Raw genomic sequence first — 21,300 nt, 5'->3', positions numbered from 1 at the left:
TGTAAAAGAATTTTCTTTTTAATGGTTAAATGTACAAATTTAAAAGATGAACAATACTTTTTTATCCGGTTTTTGGCATGATTGCATTATGCAGCATTGTCATTTTTCGGCGCTACATTTCGACAAATCCACGAAAAGTATAGAAAAGGAGCAAAGTACTTAAAAAAATACTCATCTTTAAGATGACAATTTAAAATTTTCAACTAAATAGTGTCAAAGAAAGCTGGACAATTTTAATTTGTAAATACCCATGGTGAAATCATACAGATGTAACATCATACCATTATCAATGAAGTCCCATTTAAAACATCGACTTTAAAAGTTTAAGATTATGAATTTAAAGAATATGTACCTTTAAAATGAGATATTAAATACTTTTTAGGTCTATGTCTCGTATTAAAGGTCGATATTGTTCATTTGTTTGCAAAAAGAATGTGACCTTTATTAGTGCAAAAACCATGTGAGCTTAGAAAGTGCGTTGAGCTGTATACATCTTAAATCTTATTGGTTTATTAAATTTGCTTTTAATGTGTTTTAAACATTTTATCGTGGATTTTTATGCTTCTTTGTTTTGTATTAAATAATGATATCAAAAGTATATAAAATCATATCATGGATTTTTATTGTTCTTTATATGTATTAGAAAGTGATGTTAAAAGTAGATCAATTCATATTGTGGATTTTTATGATTTTTTGTATCGTATTACATGTAGATTGTGATATTAAAAGTATATCAAATTATTTCGTGGATTTTTATGCTTCTTTGTATTACATTTGATAGTGATACCGGCATTAAAAGTATATGTATATCAAATTATATCGTGAATTTTAATGGTTCATTGTATTATATTAGATATCGATATTAATTTTTTTTTAATTATATCGTGGATTAATTTGGTTCTATGAATTGCATTAAAAAGCGATATTTAAAGTACATCACTTAGCATGCAAACATTTAGGTTTACATTGATCAAGCAGTGTTTAGTATCTCTTTCTGTTTTCAAATCGATCCTTCAAAATCCGACATACTAAATTTTTCATGTTTATTTTAGTCAGTGTGTTTTTAGGTTTAGGTTTACGTTGCTGTGCTGTTTTTAGGTTTAGGTTTACGTTGCTGTACTGTTTTTAGGTTTAGGTTTACGTTGCTATACTGTTTTTAGGTTTAGGTTTACGTTGCTATACTGTTTTTAGGTTTAGGTTTACGTTGCTGTACTGTTTTTAGGTTTAGGTTTACGTTGCTGTGCTGTTTTTAGGTTTAGGTTTACGTTGCTGTGCTGTTTTTAGGTTTAGGTTTACGTTGCTGTGCTGTTTTTAGGTTTAGGTATACGTTGCTAAACTGTTTTTAAGTTTAGGTTTACGTTACTATACTGCTTTTAGGTTTAGGTTTAATACGTTGCTATACTGTTTTAGGATTAGGAATTCTGTTGAATGACAATAAATACATGATCACTTGTTGTGGAGTAGTGTCCGCGTGGGAGTTTTACGTCAAGACAAATCCAGGGATAGTAAAGCTTCAGATATGGCGGCCTGAGGGGGGAGGGCAGTTTAAGCTGATGGGGGAGAACAGTTACACTGTGGCAGGTATGTAGTTTATATTTGTATATTTAAATAAATCTTTAAGATTTGGAATCAAGAAGCTGTTTCGTCGTTCATATGATTCTCAAAGATGCTTTCCTGAACATTAAATGGAATTCATGAATCAGAATACTATATCAGAGAATACACATGCATACAAGATGCAAAAAAAAAGTTTTTATCTAGTATACACTTCAAGGTGTACTTCCCCAAATACTTAACTTGATATTGACTGAATTTTCTGTTTAAAAATCTATTTTGATTTACAGCTGGAGACGTAGATAAAGAATTTCCGTACACGGTCCCAACAAACGAGGGGATCGCTGTGAAGGAAGGCGACTACATCGGATTGTAAGCTCTGTAGAGCTCTAGTTTAGAATTTTAAAAAATTGAAATATTTATTATTACAAAAATTATTTTATTGTTCTGTTAAGTCGACCCAAAGTTTAGCTTTAAAGAGTGGGAACCAACGATTTTTAATATTAGCCTAGAAGTATATCTTAGACTCTAAGGAGATTACAGATATTTATTCCTCTATGTAAACGCCATGTATACTTGCCTATAAATCTTATTTCTGTTATTTAGCTCTGTCATAAACTCAATGTCCGAACACAAGTATCTAATTCTAAGGTCCCTGGTTCAATCTATATTCGAATACTGGAAACAGTATCAATTTCGTTCTATCCGGCTACAAACAACTCCTACGATTTTCACTGATCAAAGAAATCTAGAAGCAGTAGAATACAAATATTTATATATTTTAGTTCTTTTCATCTGAAAGGGAAATTTATGTTTATTTTGCTAATCACTGATTTAAGGAAGCACTGTCTAGCTAGTATAGTATGCCAGGGCATCAACGATAGTGGGAAAACTGGGATAATTTGCATAACGGGCGAAGCCTGTTAGGCATAAATTATCCCATGTTTCCCACTATCGTTGATGTCCCTGGTATACTATACTAACTAGAAAGTAATTCGTTATTTCCATTTCATTGTGAAATACATTGTAGACATAGATTTTAAAAATGTAGCCATAAATTTAGATTACACGAGGACTCCCATGCCAATTTTAATAGTCCTCGGCCACTGACGTCAAACACAATGGCAGCTGCACAAGATTTACATGCATATTTGACCTCCTTAGCGTCAGAGACAGATGTGCACGAGATTTGCATGCATATCAGGGATCCTTAGCTCCTGACCTATTGACCTGCCTAATTTACATTCCAGTAGAATTATCAAGAAATCCTCTAACTTTCAAAGAGTTATCACAGAGAAAAAATTAGAGATAGAAATATATAGCAATTTAATACCTTCAGTAAAATATTTATTCGTTTATCAGTAAGACTGAGTTAATAACCCGACTATGCATGTTCTGAAAAACATACTTAGACCATGATACTTTAACCTGAATCTTTCCGTTTCAGTTATACAGATGGAGAACCTATGATCTCTTACAAGATAGAGGGAGGGGGATCCATTGGAAGTACTTACTCTACCACTATAGGAAACCAGACAGTGAGCAGCACGTACAACTGGGGAGCGGAAACCCCGGTTACCAAGAAAGAGTATGCTATCAACGCACAGCTGATTCAGGGAAAGTATTTTATACTTTATACGTTTTATACTTTAAGCTTAGTACTTGATACTTTAAAACAATTCTTGTGATGAATCTTTCCTAAACAATTAGCTGTATATATGAAGTTATTTTCTCCTTCCTATTGTCCGTTAGCTAGTGCTTATGTTATTTCATGACCCGTAGTGACGTCTTTATAAGTGTAAATATGGGCACAAAAATATTTAAAAAGGAATTATAAAATTAAATTACTGGGGATAAAAAAAAACATCCTTTTTTCAGGTTTCAGGAAGGGGCTAATATTTTTAACTTTGGAATAATTCTTTAAAGTCAATAAAATCAGTTGGAGATCTCGACCATACTGCAACGAACAAACACTTCTGGTCAGTGGTCTCCTATAAGTGAAAGGGAATTCTACATTACAAAAGCTCAAAACAAATTATAATTGTTCCTGTCTGGAATCCATTGAATGCAATGTTTAAAGTGCTGACCAAGACCTCAAAATCAGTAAAAATTTTCTTTTGAGGAATACTATATAAATGGTGCCTGTTTTGGAGGGTAACAGTTGAAATTGACACCCCCAAGAACAATTGTTTTCCGGGGTTGTCAATTTCAACTGTTACCCTCCAAAACGGCACCATTCATTTTATTATACTGCATGTCTTATTGATTTAGGATGTCGGAAAAAAAATCGACGATCGTCTTTACGTTCACATTTAGAAAGGCTTCAAACTCCCCGCTTCTATTTTATTCATAAGAAAGCTTCGAAAAAGCTTTACCGACCTATTATTTATTTGTTTGATTCTCAGAAAATCCTAAATTTTCGTTATTTCTGCACTCGCAAGCATGTTTCTTCTGTCATTTTTTATTTTCAAGTAAGCTACATCGGACGCAAGCTTTATTGACGTCGTTTATTCGGTTTCTTTCAAACTGACGTGTTGAGAATTTCTATGGTGAACCGTACGCGCAAGATATGCACGCATTTGACATTACCGTTGTTACCCGTTGTCACGTTTGTTGCTAAGGCTGAGGGTAATAGAACGGATTGTTAACTGCGTCTAAACCAATCAGATTTTAATATTTAACATGAAAGTATAATAAAGAAATTTGGTATACATTTCATTACGAAGAGAACTTGGGGCATCATCTAAATTACTTGTGCAAAATATGAATTGATGAACTTGACTTTCGACCCTTAGTCCTCCAATCAGTTAGGTTGTATTTAGCGAAACTAAATTCATAAATGGGAAAAATTATATGATTTCTTTTATACATTAGGTAATATACCATCACTCTCTAACCTGAATGCTACTGTCACTTTTCCGGATAGTACTACCATCAACACTCTGATGTTTACCGTGACATGGCGTGATGATGACCTTTTCGATATCTTAACTGTTGCCACGACAACAGCAACGTCACCGTTCTCCTTTAATACCACAAGTGGTAAGGCAACGTCATTTGAAAACCATAAGATAACAACTAGCATTTAAATTTCAGACAGCAATCGCGGGTATCGCGCAGTTTCTAGTTTTCTGTTGTACATCTAACTCACGAAATCGTCCATTCTTCCATTTGTCCATCAATTGACGTTTACATCATTTTTTTAGGAGAGGTCAAAAATACGGGAACACTGCCATATGGAGATAATCCTCTGACGTTTACAGTAACTGACGACTGCGGACAAACAGACACAGGGACCTTAACAATATCCGTCACCAACAGTGTATGATGAGCAAATCTAATTTATCAAACAGTCTTCTAGTACATGTACTAGATAATTTGTAGTAAATAGCTCAGATAATGATTATTCAAGACGAGAGCAATGTTAAAAAACAGAAGCAATACACCAGTATAACTTGGTAACATATTAAAACAAAACTGTGATTTACAGGAACCTGTTATAGTTAATTTGCCGGCTACAGCGGTCATTACATAGGAGCAGGCTGATGAGCAGCTTCAACATACCCTTAATGTGATAGACGAGTCTCCTACTGACACTATAGCTTTCAGTATAGCTAATTCTGATCCCAACACAGATAACTTCTTCTCCAGGATTGTGTCTGGTTCCAGTAAGAATAACATTCGAAAAGTTGATCACTAAAATACTGAACAAATACGTATGTTCCAGTAAAAAAAAATTTAGGCTTGATCACTGTTTTTATAGTTACATGTATCTTCTCATTCATGAAATTTTATTGAGGAATCAAAGAAACTACTCTTAATTGATAAAACGATGTCAATATTCGCCATGTCAATTCAGGGTCAAAGCAGTTTTTCTTTTTTATTTTCATGCAGAAGTATTTTACTTAGAGTCGCCTGACATGGAGAAAATGTATTTTTACAGACAGTTACGGGATCTATATTCAGGCCCTACCATCGTTGTCCTACGTAACAGCGCGTCAGTACGTATTGACTATAAATTGTACGGACACAAAAGACACAGCCCAGGGGACATTTACTGTTTGCGTCACAAAGAACAACCCACCAGTATTTACCAATCTTCAAGGTTCGACGCTACTCAAAATCAAATTTCATCGCAATATATCATCAAAAAAGTAACAACTTCATATTAACAAGCTCTCTGTACATAGTTTATCTGTCATGAGAATCTTTGCATTTGGTAGCAATGTGTTTTCATGACAGAAACATGACACCTAGTAATGTGATTATCCATTTAACAATTGTTCAAATTTTTCAGCCACGCAAACTATCGCTACATCCATCACCATTGGTTCAGTAATATACACAGTGACGTCAACAGATTCGGATTCAAACCAACTTTATTATAACATGACGTGTGTCCCCACGGGTTGTCCATTCAATATCCATAATTGTATGTTGCTTTTCAACTTCATGAAATCAAAGTTATCAGCAAATGATATATGTTTTAACTATAATATGAAAACTGGTATTCTTCTTAGGAAATTTCAGCTTTGGGCGTTTCGAGTTGAAGGACCACTTAGTATAAAAATTCTTGGATTCAAGCATTACAATTTTGCTATATTTTTTAACATTTTCCCCCTGAACTCTCCTACAATGCTACCCTTTTTTGCATTGGAAAGTACATTTCTCTACAGTGACTTTCAACCTTCATATGATGAAACAACTGAATGGTGACTGAAAGGTCTATGAAAGGAGATTGAACGGCCAAGTATTGCCATTCAGTCACATTTCAGTCAGAATTCTGTTAACTGAATAAAAATTCATCATGTTTGCTTTGGTATGACGCTTTTCTCTATCCTTTATTATTGTTAACAACTGTTTAACTCTTTTTTTATGTTAGTAAGTGTCGTCTCAAATAAGTAGTAGCTTGGTCCTATTTTGTTATGAATAAGTATCTTTTTACTTCGATGACCCTCAAACGTCCCGATTATCTCTTGTTAAAATACTTTTTGATGACTAAATTGGATTTTTTCTTATTTAAGCTTGTTCAAATTTTATTGTCCCCCGCTTTCGCGAAAGCGAAACATTAGTAGTAGCTTGGTCAAAAACTTTATTTTGTTTTGATGAGAGCTATGACTTTCATATTTCATATGTTTCCTTGTGACAAGACCTTTCTTTGGGTACCACCAAATTTGACCTTTTGACCTTGACCTTGGAGTTTGACCCACTTTTACACAAAAATTCCAAACTTTTACTTTGGTCATAACTTTTAAATGATAGGTACAAGGACTTTCATATTTCACATATGTATTCTTTGTAGCAAGACCTTTTATTGGATACCAACAACTTTGACCTTGACCTTGGAGTTCACAGATAATTTCTAAATAGATGACTTATGATAGGGCGTTTATATTTAGACACAAAATGTCATAATAAAAAATGACATATCACCCAAAATAACACCCAAAACGGGGGACCACAATTCTTTGAATTTTTTCCCTACAGCAGGAGAAATTCTGGCTACCTCGGATTTATCTCAGCATACAGTACCTGGGTATGATTTGTACGTCTATGTCAGTGATGGAAAAACTCTTGTAGGACCACGAACACTCACTGTGATTATTACAGGTAAGGTATTTCTACAGAATCAGCCTTTCATTTGATTATTATTGTCCCCTGCTTTTGCAAAAGCGAGGGAACATTAAATCTCATTCTTCTGTTCGTCTGTCCATCCGTCACAAAAACTTTAACCTTGCCCATAACTTTTGATTTAGTGGATCTATGACTTTCATATATTTCACATGTGTATTCCTTGTGACAAGACCTTTCATTGGGTACCACCAAATTTGACCTTTTGACCTCGACCTTGGAATTTGACCCACTTTTACACAAAAATTCCAAACTTTAACCTTGCCTATAACTTTTGATTTAGTGGAGCTATGAATTTCATATTTCACACATGTATTTTTTGTGGCAAGACCTTTCATTGGATACCAACAACTTTTACCTTATGACCTTTGCCTTGGAGATTTCCGTACTTATAAAAAAAATTTAACCTTGGCCATAACCTTTGAACGATAAGTGTTAGGGCTTTAGTACTTCACATACGTACTTCTTGTGAAAAGACCTTTCATTTGATACCAAGAACCTTGACCCTTTGACCTTGGAGTTTGAACTTCTTTTCAAAAACTTTGACCTTGGCTACAACTTTTGAACGGTAGATACTAGGACATTCATATTTCACATATGTATTCTTTGTGGCAAGACCTTTCATTTGATATCAAAAACTTTGACCTTTTGACCTTGATCTTGGAGATTTCCGTACTTATAAAAACTTTTACCATAACTTTTAAATGGTGAGGGCTAGGGCTTTTATACTTCAGATATGTAATCCTTGTGAGAAGACCTTTCATTGGATACCAAGAACTTTAACTCTTTGACCTTGACATTGGAGTTTGACTTACTTTTTAAAAACTTTGACCTTTGCCATAACTTTTGAACAGTTAGGATTAGGGTTTTCAGCCTTCACATATGTATTACTTGTGACAAGATACCAACAACTCAGACCCTTGGAGTTTGACCTACCTTTCAAAAATTTATCCTTGTCCATAACTTTTTGAACAGGTGGTGCTAGGAATTTTGTATTTCACAACTGTATTTCTTGTGAGAAAACCATTCTTTGGGTAATAATGTATTTAATTTGCATTTAAGAAAAATCTTCGTTTTGTTGGCATACGAGGTCATCAGTGTTCCACAAACACATCTTGTTCCTTATACTGAGAAGAGATATGGCTTTCATATTGACATGTGCATTACCTGTGACAAGATATTTCTGAGCATGCTATGATTTCTTACCCCTTGAACTTCACGATTTACCTATTTTTTTTAAGTCAACTTCAGTGATAATTTCAAAATAAATGACATATGATAGGATGTTCATATTAGACACAATATGTCATAAAAATGACATCTCACCCACAAAGACACCGAAAGCGGGGGACCACAATTCTTTGAATTTGCTTGTTATTTTTGTTTACTATAGTATATAAGAGCCATACACATTTCAGTGTTTGAAACTTCCTTCATATATATTGATAAAATCTTTTAACTTGAAAAAAATAATTATTGGTGTCGATGAATTTCTGTTTCGATAGCAACTTGTTCTTAAAATTGGAAAAAATAAAATCTTTAATTTAATACTTTATATTACTTACGTATCTAATAGGTATAAACTCGGTCCCCGTGATTACAAACCTACCCCTGGCGGCACCCATCACTGTGCCGGAGAACTCCGCTCTCTCTATGTCCGTATTTCAAGTCTCCGTGTCTGACGTGAACACGGCTGACAACCACACCTACGCGGCTTCTTACAACCATAGCCTGGGATCCACACTTTTCTCACTCAACTCTGCCAGTAAGTTTTATTATCCACATCTAAATTGAGTCATATAAATGTCCATCTATTTAAAATGTATGTATTTGCAACAATAAATTTTTTTTTTTTTTTTACCTTAAATACCTTATTTTTCATTTTTGTTTTGTGTAGCTGGACTTGTTTCAACCTCATCCACACAAAACATTAACTTCGAGTCTGTGTCTACCACTGCCACAACTTACGTCATTATCATCACCGCCACCGACGGACAAGCTACCGCTACAGGCACGCTCAGTGTCGTCATCACTGACCAAAACGAGGCTCCTGTGTTCGGGAAGGCTTCTTATGCTATTTTTGGCAACGAGGGATCGGTAGTTTTAAAAGGATACTCGATCTGTTTGTTAATATACTGTATAAACTTTTTTTTTACACATTTTGACTGAATTAGTCTTGAAATATTCAGTTTTATAAATATCAAATAAATGCGAATATCGGGCGATCCTTAATACATGATTGTATGCTAATTAACAAGAAAGGGTAGAACGTCGTTTTTTCTGCAAGAAAAGATTTTTTTTGCCATACCAGAATGTTAAACCAAAAAATTATCATTCTGTGCTCTTTTTGTAGGCGAGGTCCACAGTGGGAGATCCTTCGTTTGACGTCACTGATCCTGATACTGGCGAAACTCTATCTTACTCAATTGATTGTTCAATGTTTCTTATAAATGCAAGCACCGGAGTAATATCTTTTAGGTAAGACAATATGTTTATATTTTACGTATAGCCTTTGTCTCGTATCCATAATGTGTTATAATGAATGTTACAATGATTTGATTTTTACCTTTATCATTTTAGTCATGACTACGATTTAGATAGAGCTGGCACAGCCTCCACTGTCACGTGCACTGTGACTGTAACAGACGGAGATCTGTCAGACACGGCGTCATTGGTTGTTACCATCAATGACGTCAACGATAACACGCCCACTTTCGGAAGCTCCACCTACACTTTTTATACTCAGCCTAACACAGGAGTTGGAACAGTTCTTGGGTCTATAGCAGCCACTGATGGGGATGTGGGATCATTCGGTTAGTTATTAATCATATGCACCTACTGACCTGTCATATGGGTGAAAAACATGGGTGCTTTGCACAGGCACCTGACGTTACTTATTTTTCTTTTAATAAAAAAAAATATACACATACTTAATAATTTTTTTTATGAAAAATTGAAATTCAAAAAGCATTGTTATCTTTTCTAAATTTTTAGAATGATAGGGTTTTCTCATTTTCCTTTTCTCTGAAATAACTTTGAGTGAAAATTAATGTAAAAAGGTTTAGAAAATCATGAAGGGAGCTTGTGTTCAACAATTTTTCTACTATGAATATGAGCCGATTTGATATTTCAAACTTTGTCAATTATGATTGTTGCTTTTTAATGCACTGTGTCGTACACATTAAACCAGACAAGTTTAGGATATGAGTACTTCGGTGTACAAAGTAACGGGGACTTTTACGTAAAGAATGGCCTGACTTCCTTTTCCTCCGGAACAACTGTCACAATAACGGCTACTGTACAGGACTCGGGGGGACTTCAAGGCAGGTGACAGGCATTCTCGTATCTTTATAATTAATAATACTCATATTACAATGTCTTATTCTAATAGTGAGAAAAACAATGAAAAAAAAATACTAGTATTTAAATGTGTGCAGGTACATGCAGAATTAGATTCCATAAATATTATTTAGAATTCTATTTTAGAACAAATTAAACAAGAAAAATTCAATTGTTCAGTTAAGGAATTGAATTGTTAGTGTCCTTTTAAATTGTTTTTCTGTGTCTCCTTTTGAAAGGTACGACCTCTGTGACCATTGTTACTTCAGAATCCACCACTGCTACGCCTTCCTCCACCACGGATCGGCACGTGACTTTCCTGGAAGATTCTAGAAATGTTGCTTGGTTGACGGTAGCGATTGTTCTTTTGACGGGTCTGGTTTTATTCTGCGGATATCTGTTCGCTCGGTTTGGAAGTTTTCCATGTAAGAATGGTTCTTACAAACCAAACGCAACGTACGTAACTTTAAGATTTATGAATACGAGTCTACGTCCATAGCATAGGCTTTCAGATTGCTTTTAATCTGATTTCATACCAGGAGTATATCATATCAGAACAATCAAAAGGCTCATGAAAGTGTATATAGTGTGAAAATAATTTTTATACAGTACTTGTACACGTAATAGTTTTGTAATGACATGAGGAAACTGAAAAAAGCAAAGAAGACCCAGGTGTTATCTAAAAATGGAATATCATGTTCTCCCTTAAAGTAGACTAGGCTATAGGGAATATAGTAAGACTGTATAGAGAGTTACAGCGTCTTCCGACTACAGAGATGATGCTGAGATAAAATACTTAGTAAGGGAAATTTTGGTAAACATAACGAATAAAAGAAAGGGAAAAATACATGCAAAAGGACCTTGGGGACTGAAGCGAGATACTTAGTACTGGGGATGTAGATCTGAATAAGGAATAAAGTATCCGCTATCAATAGGAACCTGGAGGTACACAGTGCCAAGTCCAAGAGTTTCCATGTCATAGAATATAGCCCATTTTATATATTTTCTGATCAACGATAATAGAAAAACCCAGACAGGTTTGTGAAAAGTTATTGACTGTACACAGACAAATGCTTGATCATAAACTCAGAAAGAGTAAGAGAACAATTCATCCCCTGAGAGCCCTACGCCGGGGAACAAGATATATTTTGGTGGCAGCGTCGGGATAGAAGTTAATTAGAAAAATACTGGGTATCTGGCCTGTGGGCCATAAAACTACAGTGTAAGACAATCTCACTTTTGATCTCAGTCTGACTTTTCCACTACCGGTATTAATTCCTTTGGTAAAAGTGATACTGAGATCAAAAGTGAGCTCGTCTAAGTTTTATGGCCCCCAAGCCAGGTCCTATTTACAAAGGCTGTTTATACGGTTCATTGTTACCAAGTACGCAGAGCCAGGAACAATTTTTTATTTCAAAACAAGACCTGAAGGTAGGACAGGGGCTATAACAGGCGATCAAAGTTCTACTCATTATCATCTTACATGTACAGTATATGTACATTTATGATAAAACGGCTGCTGAAGGAGGACGGGGCCATATTGACTGAGGTGAGCATTGTGGTCCACGTGTCCCTTATTATGTAAATGTAATAGGGACGTAGTATCGTTTTTAAAAAGTGGGAGGGGGTATAAGGCAATTTGTCAAACGGCAATATACCTTAAAAAACTTTCTAAAACCAAATAAACAAGAGGCCCAGGGGCCACATCGCTGACCTGAGCAATTGGCTAAGAAAAAGCATATTTCAGCTTAGAACTGAAAGTTTACTGAGAGGGTGGGGGGGAGGGGCTTAAATTTTAACCCCCCAGGGGGTCATGATTTGAACAAACTAATCTACACAACTTGAGGATTATTCCTATAAATATCACTAAGCATGGCTTTGAAGTACTTGAAAAGAAGATTTTGAAAGGTTTCCCTATATATTCCTATGTAAAACTTTTATCGGCCATTTGGCCCCACCCTACCCCTGGGGGTCATGATTTGAACAAACTTAAATCTACACTACCTGGGGATGATTCCACAGGAGTTTCATCTTTCCTGTCTCAATGGTTCTTGAGAAGAAGATGTTTTTCTATATATTCCTATGTAAAACTTTGATCGGCCATTTTGGCCCCACCCTACCCCCGGGGGTCATGATTTGAACAAAATTGAATCTACAGTACCTGAGGACAATTCCAAATGAGTTTCATTTTTCCTGGCCCAGTGGTTCTTGAGAAGAAGTTTTTTGAAGATTTTTTGTATAAATTCCTATGTAAAACTTTGATCAGCCATTTTGGCCCCACCCTATCCTCGGGGGTCATGATTTGAACAAATTTGAATATACACTACCTGAGGATGATTCCACACGAGTTTCATCTTTCCTGGCCCAGTGGTTCTTGAGAAGAAGATTTTTAAAGATTTTTCCTATAGATTCCTATGTAAAAATTTGATCGGCCATTTTGGCCCCACCCTATCCCCTGGGGTCATGATTTGAACAAATTTGAATTTACACTACCTGAGGATGATTCCCCATGAGTTTCATCTCTCCTGGCCCAGTGGTTCTTGAGAAGAAGATTTTTTAAAAATGCTATTAATTTTTCTCTAATTCATAATTATTTCCCCTTGAAAAAGGGCGTGGCCCTTTGTTTGAACAAACTTGAATCCCCTTTACCCAAGGATACTTTGTAGCAAGTTTGGTTGAAATTGGCCCAGCGGTTCTTGAGAAGAAGTCGAAAATGTGAAAAGTTTACAACGACAACGGCAACGACAGACGACGGACAAATTTTGATCAGAATAGCTCACTTGAGCCTTCGGCTCAGGTGAGCTAAAAAAGAGAAAGGAATAGAAAATAGTCTCCAAAGTCAAAAATCCTATTTCGTAGATGGTTGAGAGCGGATAGGTTATAATTCTTTTTTCCAAGTTTTTTTAATATATTCCAAAAGTACATGAATTAACTATGTTAAAACAGACAGAGAGAAGAGCCAACTAATCTTTCAATGAACATTCCCAATATTTTTAATAAAGTAAAATGGCATGCGTAGAAAAATTTATATTTCCTATTTGGCTAATGCCTAGGTCGCATTAAAGCCGATGGTCAGGCGAACGATTTTTTCTCGTATCGTCGGCTGAAAAACATGATCGCCCGACAGTTCTATCGGGCAATGCAGGACAGTTCCTAAGAACACCGATAATTTTCAAAAATTAAATATTTCTAAGTCGGCCAACAGTTGCCCGTTCATCGTTCGCTAAGTCGCAGCTTGATTTTCACCGTCGGCCAACATTTACGAAAAGCCAATTCCGACTAAAACCCCAGTCGCATTTCCAAAAACGACCAACGGCCGATGGGTTTTGAAGCAAAAATGGGATTCTTCGGGTGACAGTCGGCAGTTCATTGGCCGTTGTCTTGCCCGATTTTGACCTCTTTTTTTTGTCTGCCGACCAATTTTTTGTCCATCTTTCCAAGTTATATGCCTAGGTCACATTTAAGCCGATGGTCGGGCGACAAAATTTTTCTGGTCTTGTCGGCTGAAAGAACATGATCGGCCGATACAGTTTCGGGCGACACGGAGCAGTCACATTAATTCCTAGGGACACCGATGACTTGGACAAATAACACAAAATATCTTTTTTCTTTAGAATTCAGCAATATTTTTTCATAGATCTATATTGAGATAGGTGACGTGAGTAATGTTTGCAAGGCAAAATTGAAAATGTGTGCAAAATTTTGTGTGGAATTGCATAAAAATGAAAATGGTGCATATCTAAGCAGCATAATACTTAAGATTTCTTTATATCTTAAGGATTAATTATTCATGTTATTTCCGTTCAAAAAATTTATGTCAATCCATGCATCAAAATTTTGTTTGTGTTATGTATCCTTACTAGGTTAGAAATTCACAAGTCGGCCAATCGTCGTCCGATCATCGAGCTCTGAGCTACAGTTTGATTTTAAGCGTCGGCCGAAATTTTAAACACCCTTATTGTCCAAAGACGGACAACCGACTTTATAAACTGACCGCCGATGGTCGGACGATGATCGAAGGTTGGTCGACGAATAACTTCAATTGAAGGAATCGGCCACCGACACATAAAAAATTATAACCTGGACCGATGGACACAAAATTGGTCGGCCGACAAAAAAAGAGTTCAAAATCGGCCAAGACAACGGCCAATGAACTGACGACTGTCACCCGAAGAATCCCATTTTTGCTTCAAAACCCGTCGGCCGTTGGTCGTTTTTGGAAATGTGACTGGGGTTAGACCGGTATTTTTTTCCGTCGGTGGCTGATTTCTTCAGTTGAGGTTATCCGTCGACCAACCTTTGATCATCGTCTGACCATCGGCAGTCAGTTTACAAATGTATTAAGTAGGTCGTCCGAGTATAAGGGTGTCCAAAATTTCGGCCGACGGTTAAAATCAAACTGTAGCTCAGGGCTCGATAATCGGGCAACGATTGGCCGACTTGTGAATATTTAACCTATTAGAGATACAGGGTGTTTCAGAAAACATGCAACCATTTTGATTGATTAGATTTTACTGGTGTTTTGACCAATACCATGCACCATCATATCTAATTAAAAGTCACAACTTCAAGATTTATTCTTATTAAAATAAAGTTAATACGGCAAATAGAAAATGAATTACAAAAGAAAAAATAAATTTGTAAAATTACACTTAGTTAAAAAATATGCTCTAAACGGCGTCATTTTTGCTGAAAGAAAAAAATCTATCCGATGCAAGAAAGTTCTTAAATATGACGTCATAATTAATTAAAATGGTAATTATTTTCAAAATTCTTGATATTGATAAAAACTTGAGCCCTTTTAGCATAATTTTATATAACACTTTCAAATGTTCCTGTTGGCATATCAATATGTTGAGGAAAGTAAATGGTTGCATGTTTTCTGAAACACCCTGTACATAACACCAAAAAAAAAATGATGCGTGGATTGATATATATTTTTTGAACGGAAATAACATAGATTATTAATCCGTAAAGATATAAAGAAATCATAAATATTTTATGCTGCTTAGATATGCACATTTGTCATTTTATTCAATTCTGTACAAATTTTTGCACACATTTTCAACATTGAGTCACAATTTTATAAAATTCTGCCACTTTGCCTTGCAAATATTACTCACGTCGCCTATCTGAATATAGATCTATGAAAATATAATATTGCTGATTTCTAAAGAAAAAAGTTTTTTGGTGTTATTTATCATTATTTATCAGTGTTCATAGGAAATAATGTGACTGCTCCGTGTCGCCCGACACTTGTGTCAGTAGATCATGAATGTTCCTTCGCCGACAAGACCAGAAAAATTTAGTCGCCCGACCATCGGCTTAAATGAGACCTAGGCATTAGTGGTGAACAGCTATTTGTGTGCAAATATATATTTTCTCTTTTTTACTTTTTATTTTCAGCAAAATAAGTGGGTATCCTCAATTTGACCACAACAAAAATTTCAATATCGTAAAAAGTAAGTCATAGCAGGGACCTATATACTATAGTTTATATATATATAGGTCCCTGGTCATAGCTTTGGCAAAATCGCATTCTCGTGTTGATTGTGCAATACTGCGTATATTTTGCACAAGATTTCCTTCAAACCTTTAAGAAGTTAAACATAAAATATTTTTTGTTTCAACATCAAGAAAAGTATTTTCTTTTATTTCATAACAAATATGTTTAACAATAGAAAATATTATTTAAAATCGTATTGGCTTAAATTCATGAAATTTGAGAATGTAGCATCGAGGGAAGAACATTCGCTTGGAATGTAAAGGAAAAGTGATTTATAATTTTTTTTTTATTTACCACAGAAGAACCTACCAAGCAAAGTTGGAAGAAAGCATCGGAACAATCACATGATTTCAAGTAAACAGATTTTTAATTTCCGTCAAATTAACTATTATTCAATGCTTCAAACTTTTGAAAAAAAACTTCAAAATTCATTATGTCTTCTTATAATCGCAATAAGTCATTACACTTAATATGTACATGTTTGATTTAAGATTCATTTTAACATATAAACAAGCAATACGTTTAAAAAATCTGTTGTGTAAACAAGCAATACATGTACATGTATTTTAAAGACATTTTGAAGTTCAATAATCGAAATTATCTTCAGAATTAGTCATAAGCTATAAAGTTAACGGTCTATTGTAGGTATGGACTTGATACAGCACAACACGTGTAACAACAAACGAAGCCGAGTCAGATAGCGTGCTTTATGACTCAGTACAGAATCTTTGAACTTGGTTTTAATTGGTGAACATGTGACATCTTTTACTCAATGACTCAGTGTGTGTTTTCAATAAAAGGAAGAGATGAGGCAGTAGTTGTTTTTTTTTACCTTTATATCTGAGTCAATTATTAACAAATTCTGGTATGAATAAATTATAATCATCCAGGCATCCCTGATAAAGATAGGACACAAAAGTTCTTGAAAGGAAATCTACTCCAAAATTTTGAACCTGGGACACAAACACTGAGGATATTTCATAAGCCAGCTTCGCTGAAGTTAGCTTAATAAAGTGCCGCGCCACAGCATGATACGCCCGTCAAATAATTACAATTTTCTTGAACAGTTTAGGTGTAAGAAAATCACATCAACCTTGATTCTAAGATTTCAATGATTTTTCCATTCCTTAAAATATTTATCCATCCCCTGGATGTAGCCATCAATTATAATAAATATTACATCACTGATAGATTTCTGTGCTGGTTGTGTTAGGCCTTGTCAAATGCCCATCATCAAATTAGTCTTAACAACTTAATCTATACCAAATTAATTTTGAAAAGAAAAGGCTGGCTATCAAATGACATATGTTATAAACTGACCAGCAGTTCTTCTGTCTAATCCCCAAAGGATACAGATAAGACTGCTTAATCAGAGCGACTGAGACAGCTATAGCCTTCCTACATTGAACTCATTAATTAATCTTTAACTGGATGCTTGTCTACTCATTACTACCAAGAGATGAATGGGTCTGCACTATCTACTATAATTTTTTTTAAAAACATATAAAATACTCAAAGATTTTTTTTTTTTTGGTTGAGATTGGTGAAGGTAATTCATATGGACATGCTGACACTCCACCCCATAAAATTAGTTTTCAAATCAATAATATTATATAATATCAGATTAGTCTATTATGCAATATCAAATTAGTTTTAATTACTTTTCATCAAATTCATTTTAAAACTTAAGTGTGTGTTTTTTAATCAAACAGGCTTACCCATTTGCCCAATACTCAAGGGATATAGATAACATGAATGCTCTGTCAGTTAGCTCCTCGCACTCAAAACCCATTAATTTCTCTCTAATTTGACATGCAATTTTCTGTTATCAAAATTCTTCTTGACCAGTGCTTAATAATAACACTCATGGAAGAGGTAGGATTTCTCTGACATACATTATATTTGTTATAGATTACTGTCAAGTATATGCTTTAAAAAAATAAGTATTTTCTTGATTTAACACTTTTTTAATAAGAACAGTGCAATACTCTTACATTATTTGGGATGTGTAAATGAATAGTAAAAAGACACATTTTTTTTTTTAAATTCACTTAAATTAAAGGTCACAGTGACCTTGAAATAGGAAACCTTCTCCTATGATGTATAAACTGGCCAAGTTTGATGATTGTAGGTCTTACAGTTTTCTAGTTATGGGCCGGAAAGGATTTTTCCATATTTGGCTTTAACTTCTTAATTAAAGATCAGAGCGACCTACTTTTTGTGCGCGACACACCTTCTACCTAAGATGCATCAGATGACAAAGTTTGATAATCCTAGGCCTAGTAGTATTAAAGTTATGAGCCGGAAATGAAAAAGCTAACAGAAGTAACATAATACGTCCCGTCTTAAGACGGGTGTATAAAAAAGAATATCTTTTAAAATCTCAAGAAATATCGAAATATTGAAAAAGTTTTTCAGATTTTTTTAGCAAACCGACCAATTTGTTCAAAAAACTCACGAACAACAAATACATGTATCTTGTGTAAAAACATCATTTATTAGACATTACAACCTTTTATAATATTGTGTACATTTGACTGATCAGTAATCATGACCTATATATTATCTCATTCATAACTCCATGTAGGTAATGACTAATATACCATATAGGTGTACATATAACAATATATTGATTCTAAAACAGTGATCAACTGACAGTATGTTAATTCATTCTCTAGATAACGGCATATTTCACTCTTTTCATCAAAAAAACCAAGACACTTTTGATGTGCCACCTGGCAATATATTTTTATTTATATGGTTCAATGAAAAATGAATAAGAAGCAGTTACAATTAGATACATGTATCATAGTAATAAATTACTTTGTTTCTAAAAACGAGAACATTCACTGTCACATCATAAAATCTTTTGACATCAACTTTGTTGCTAATGCAAATGTACCTTTACAAAGCTGAATACATGTAACTCAAATAATGTCACATCGCATTTTGTACACAATTTTTATGACTATCAAATAACTGCTCCAATAAAAAAATCACGCAAAGTTATTAAGATATGGAAACAATACTTTTAAAGTATGTGAAATTGAGAAAGTAAATCGCAATGTTGACAAAAAATAAAATTAAAGTTAAACTGTCTGCATTGTTATGATTAATATCATTAACTGGTGTATTTTCAGCACTATCTATCTAAATAACATGGTTGACTATTAATCTACACTGATACTGAAATATATGCCTTATTTTCACAGAAAGCTGTGAAAACAATTTAATCTTACTCATATATTTCATATAGTATCTTAGAGGTCTTATCTTTATTAACAGAATTTTCACCACAACTACTGAGTAAAGATATTTCATCCGAGATCAAAATGAGATGAACATAATTTTACATGTGTAAATCACTGGCCATAGAACCCAACTGATTCACTGGGTACCTATAAAAACTACATTTATCACTTCTCTGACTGTCTGAAATTAATTAGCTAGCACTTATTTAGCAGTGTTAACTTTCAACTACATCTAAGTTCCTTTAAAAAACAAAATCTTTTCTCTTGATATACATGAACTTAAATCAATTAAGTAGTTAATTAGATGTACTAATAATCAATATGAAAAAAATGTATATGCAAACAAGCTAAGCATTACACAAATAAGGATGCAGCATTAAGCAGCCATTCACACTCACATTTAAACCTTATACAACCCAATTAATCCAGATTTGACTTTGATAACATACATTACAATTCATTTGCAGTAATCAAAACTAACTGATCGAAAGTACAAAATCTCTTCACAAACACACAGCAGTTACACTATTAAAGCTATTTAATGTGGTCGGTCCAGGGGTACATGTATGGCACGTGGGGGTATTTGGGGGGGATACTGATTTCTGAGGAATTACTTTTAAAAAATTGCAATTATATATACACTTGAATGGTTACTTGCTGGAATGATCAAGGGATTTGGGAAAAAATCATATTTATGTAAAAATGAGCTGGGGTAGGATGCGGTAAGGTGTGGAGGGGTTAAACGGTTAGGAAAGACCTTACATTATGTAAAAAATGAGCTAGGGGTAGGATGGGGTAAGGTGTGGAGGGGTGGAATGTAGACCGACACACCATTAACGAAGCCGAATATGTGGAGAACTCTATCTCAAAAGCAGCAGCAATCACGTCATGGACCAAGGTATTTGTTTACTAGAAATTCTACTCTTCTTCAAAATAATTTCAAAATAGCTATTTTTATGTCTTTACAACTATTTCATCTTGACTGTAACTGGAAGAGTTCTAGATACTAATGAACAAAACTCAGCACCATTTCATGAGAAGCATACATAAGCATAGGTTATATATAAGCATTGCATGGTTATATTTCATGTAAATAATACAATGTGTTTGATATATACATGACATGAAATATGCATTCTAAAATTATATATATCACATTCCACTTGTTCAGGACTTAATATTTGTCCATCACCGTTAATTAATTATATTATAATCATTGATTGTTTTCATAATCATCCTGTTTTACTTATATGCATATCACCACTTTGTACATGTATGTGAAAGATCATTACATCAACACTTCCTAGCCATTTTCAAAATGATCTAAAATGGAGATAATGGAATTATATAACTGAGTCGACATGGGTGAATATTTTATGATGGTTAACAATATAAAAAAAAGATTTAAAAATTCCATAGTTTGTCAAGGTAAATAAATAACTACAAATGCATTGTGGGTACCAAAGACCTTGTTTACATGTTTTAAGCTCATGTAAAGAATGTCAGTAAATACAAACCCGAAAAATGTAAAGAAAAGTAAATTTCATACAATGATTAAATTCAAATATTTTCTAAGATAAGATACAAACCAAATCATTGGAATCATTCTAAAGAGAAACAAAAAAACTGAAGGTTAGAGTGATCAGACACGAATTGAACATGATTAATTAAAAGTTGCCATAATTAAAGCTATTTATTAATTAAAACTCTGTTAGACAGAGGGAATTACGGAATCACATTAGTAATTAACACTCAATGCTGTAGTTTTCTGTAAGACACTGTGAGACCCCCTCTGTGGGCCTCTAAGACACTATTGACAGCCTAAAGGCTCATTATTTATCACAGATAACTACTTTCTGACTTTACAACCACACACTTAAAGAATGAGGAATAATTTCAACTGATATAATTACAAGGGCCCTGAGCAAATGTTTCCTATCTAAATCTTTTTCTCTCTTTGAACTGTGTTTTTATAAATATCAGATCCTTGCAAGTGTTAACAAACACATATATATTTAA

At 34.3% G+C, this 21,300-nt stretch overlaps 1 protein-coding gene across 1 annotated transcript; it reads left to right on the top strand.

Moving 5' to 3' along the window:
• The first annotated feature begins 4,765 nt into the window (after positions 1-4,765).
• Positions 4,766-11,023, top strand: LOC134270221 (protocadherin beta-2-like). Its single transcript, XM_062752412.1, has 10 exons — positions 4,766-4,876; positions 5,045-5,222; positions 5,498-5,659; positions 5,852-5,986; positions 7,042-7,164; positions 8,762-8,950; positions 9,083-9,282; positions 9,539-9,663; positions 9,766-9,998; positions 10,764-11,023. Exons 4-10 carry the CDS (start codon positions 5,944-5,946, stop codon positions 11,021-11,023), a joined length of 1,173 nt encoding a protein of 390 aa, XP_062608396.1. The 5' UTR covers positions 4,766-4,876; positions 5,045-5,222; positions 5,498-5,659; positions 5,852-5,943.
• Positions 11,024-21,300: the final 10,277 nt, after the last annotated feature.

Source organism: Saccostrea cucullata, unplaced genomic scaffold (assembly GCF_032062105.1).
Source record: "Saccostrea cucullata isolate Sc308-1 unplaced genomic scaffold, CSIRO_AGI_Scuc_v1 ctg49, whole genome shotgun sequence".
NCBI lineage: Eukaryota > Metazoa > Mollusca > Bivalvia > Ostreida > Ostreidae > Saccostrea > Saccostrea cuccullata.
This window is presented reverse-complemented; position numbering and strand designations above follow the sequence as displayed.